Genomic DNA, 2,183 nt, shown 5'->3' on the forward strand with positions numbered 1-2,183 from the left:
CATATCTTCATTTTTATTTTGAGGATTTCCCCTCATGTTAGAACTACCTTTAAACAATAAAATGGAAATTTGAAAAATTTAATGATTTCACTGTCAGTTTAACTGATTTTAAAAGTTATTTTAAGTTTGGTAATTGTATAGTAATCATCTATCTCTCTATTTTACAATTTTCATTTATTTTAATTACTATTTATTGTTTACTACCCACCTTTATATATTCATATTCCTTTTGTTTTCTTTGCTTCTTTTTCATTTTGTCTTTTCCATTTCCTTTTTTGTCTTATCTCTGTGTATTTTGTTATTATTATAGCTAAAGCTCATGTTGTTTTCTCCTGAATTTTTTTAGAAAATAGAAACCATGAAAATATTCCAAGTGTGTGGTACTTCAGTAAAGATTAGCTTGAAATGGCAATTTTGCAATGATGAAATATTGTCAAATTCCACTGTTAAACTGTAAAAACAAGCAAACATACTTCATAAGAAATCTGAGAAATACCTTGTAGGCCAAAGATGAAAGAAAATATGACCTTCTTTATGTAGTGAAAACCCAAGTTTTGGGCTTTCTTCATTATTTCTTTACCTATTCATTCTTGTGATGCACACTTGCATGCATATATTTAAGCCTAGAAAATCAATGAAAATGGTGTCTGTCTCCTCTGCCTAGTTGACTGTGACATGTAGTATTCAATAAAACCCATGCTCCACTTCTTTGGGGTTATAATTTTGCTGTGCAGCACAGCTACTTGAAAGAGGGAGGCTAAAAGAGAGAAGGTATGGGAAAACCCATACAGAGATTTGTAGCTTCTTTAACTGGCATGTAGTATACAAAAGAGCTTTTCAACATCTTCCCTTTTTGTTCAACTTAATTTTCCATACAAGCATATTGGAAAATTTAATCATGAGTTCCAGATGTCTCCAGCAAGAACCAATGACATAAGTAGAACAGCTAAATATTCTTCTTTATTGAGGAAATACTGATTGCTGCATATTTCTTCCAAATTTTTATGGAATGTTTAGTTAGGATAATGGAGATCCTATTTCATAAAAGGACCTAAAATCCAAGAAGTGATCATTTCAAATAAGAAAACAATTGAATTTGAAGAACATTCATTGAATTAAATAGAACCTCATTTTTTTTTTTTCCTTTCAGTTTGGATTGCAAAGGATTCTAGGAGATGAAAGAAGTCTTTTACTCCTAGCAAGAGCAATTGACCCCAAACAACCCAACATGATGACTGAAATAGTAAAAATACTTTCAGCTATTTGCATCGTTGGAGAAGACAACATGTAAGTATTGCTTTGTCATTAACTGCATAGAAATGACACTTGAGAAATTGAGAAATTTGTGCCGTTTCTTTTGATACCATGCAGCTGTGCTCAGTTGCTTGGTTGTATACGACTCTTTGCAACCCCTTGGACTGTAACTCACCAGATTCCTCTGTCCATGGGGTTTCTCCAGGCAAGAATACTGGAGAGGGTACCCATTCCCTTCTCCAGGGGATCTTCCTGACTGAGGTATCGAATCCATGTCTCCTGTATCTCTTGCATTGGCAGCAGATTCTTTACCACTAGTGCCGCCTGATAGCTTGCATGAAAATAGTATTAAATTTCAGGAGAAAAATTGGTATTTTTATCTTATCTGTTTACATTTTAGCTGTTTTTTGATTTTTTGAAAAATAGGTTTAAAAAGACAATCCTAATGTGAAGTTCTTCAATGTTGGATATTCAAAGTGAATGATTAGAATTTTATCTAGTTGAAGGGAAAGCAATTATTAGAAAAGTAGGGAAAGATCAGTTAGGGAGTAATTTTGGCTAAAAACACACACAGGCACATTCACATACACACTCTACACAATATACACCCTCATCCATGCACATCAATAAATCTGACTTCTTTAACAGAATTAACCAGATGCTTTTATTCTGTACTATTATTTTACAGTAGTGTTTTACTTTATCTGTGTATGGTAAGTGAAAGAATAAAGCAATTATTCATGGAATGAAATTAACTGATTAAAAAGAACAAAAGGCTGTTGGTAATCATTCAGGATGCATGTATGTACCATTTTCAGCAAGTTGTTGCTGACAACACATTAGATCACTTCTTCTTATTGAAATAATATTCAATCAGAAACAAAATTACAGGTTTGATATCCAGTTGGTAAGAAACTCTTGTGATAAAG

The 2,183-nt window shown here is 32.6% G+C and overlaps 1 protein-coding gene across 1 annotated transcript in view; it reads left to right on the forward strand.

Annotated features, from left to right (window-relative positions):
* LOC104983693 (protein diaphanous homolog 2-like) overlaps positions 1–2,183 on the forward strand; it is a gene marked incomplete at its 5' end in the record, with an annotated part of 32,044 nt that overhangs the window by 1,522 nt on the left and 28,339 nt on the right. The window contains one exon of the mRNA XM_010833210.1: positions 1,151–1,287. Coding sequence (XP_010831512.1) covers positions 1,151–1,287 — 137 coding nt within the window. The remainder of the gene's footprint in view (positions 1–1,150; positions 1,288–2,183) is intronic.

The sequence above is a fragment of the Bison bison genome, unplaced genomic scaffold, assembly GCF_000754665.1.
Source record: "Bison bison bison isolate TAMUID 2011002044 unplaced genomic scaffold, Bison_UMD1.0 scf7180017863208, whole genome shotgun sequence".
NCBI classification, from domain to species: domain Eukaryota; kingdom Metazoa; phylum Chordata; class Mammalia; order Artiodactyla; family Bovidae; genus Bison; species Bison bison.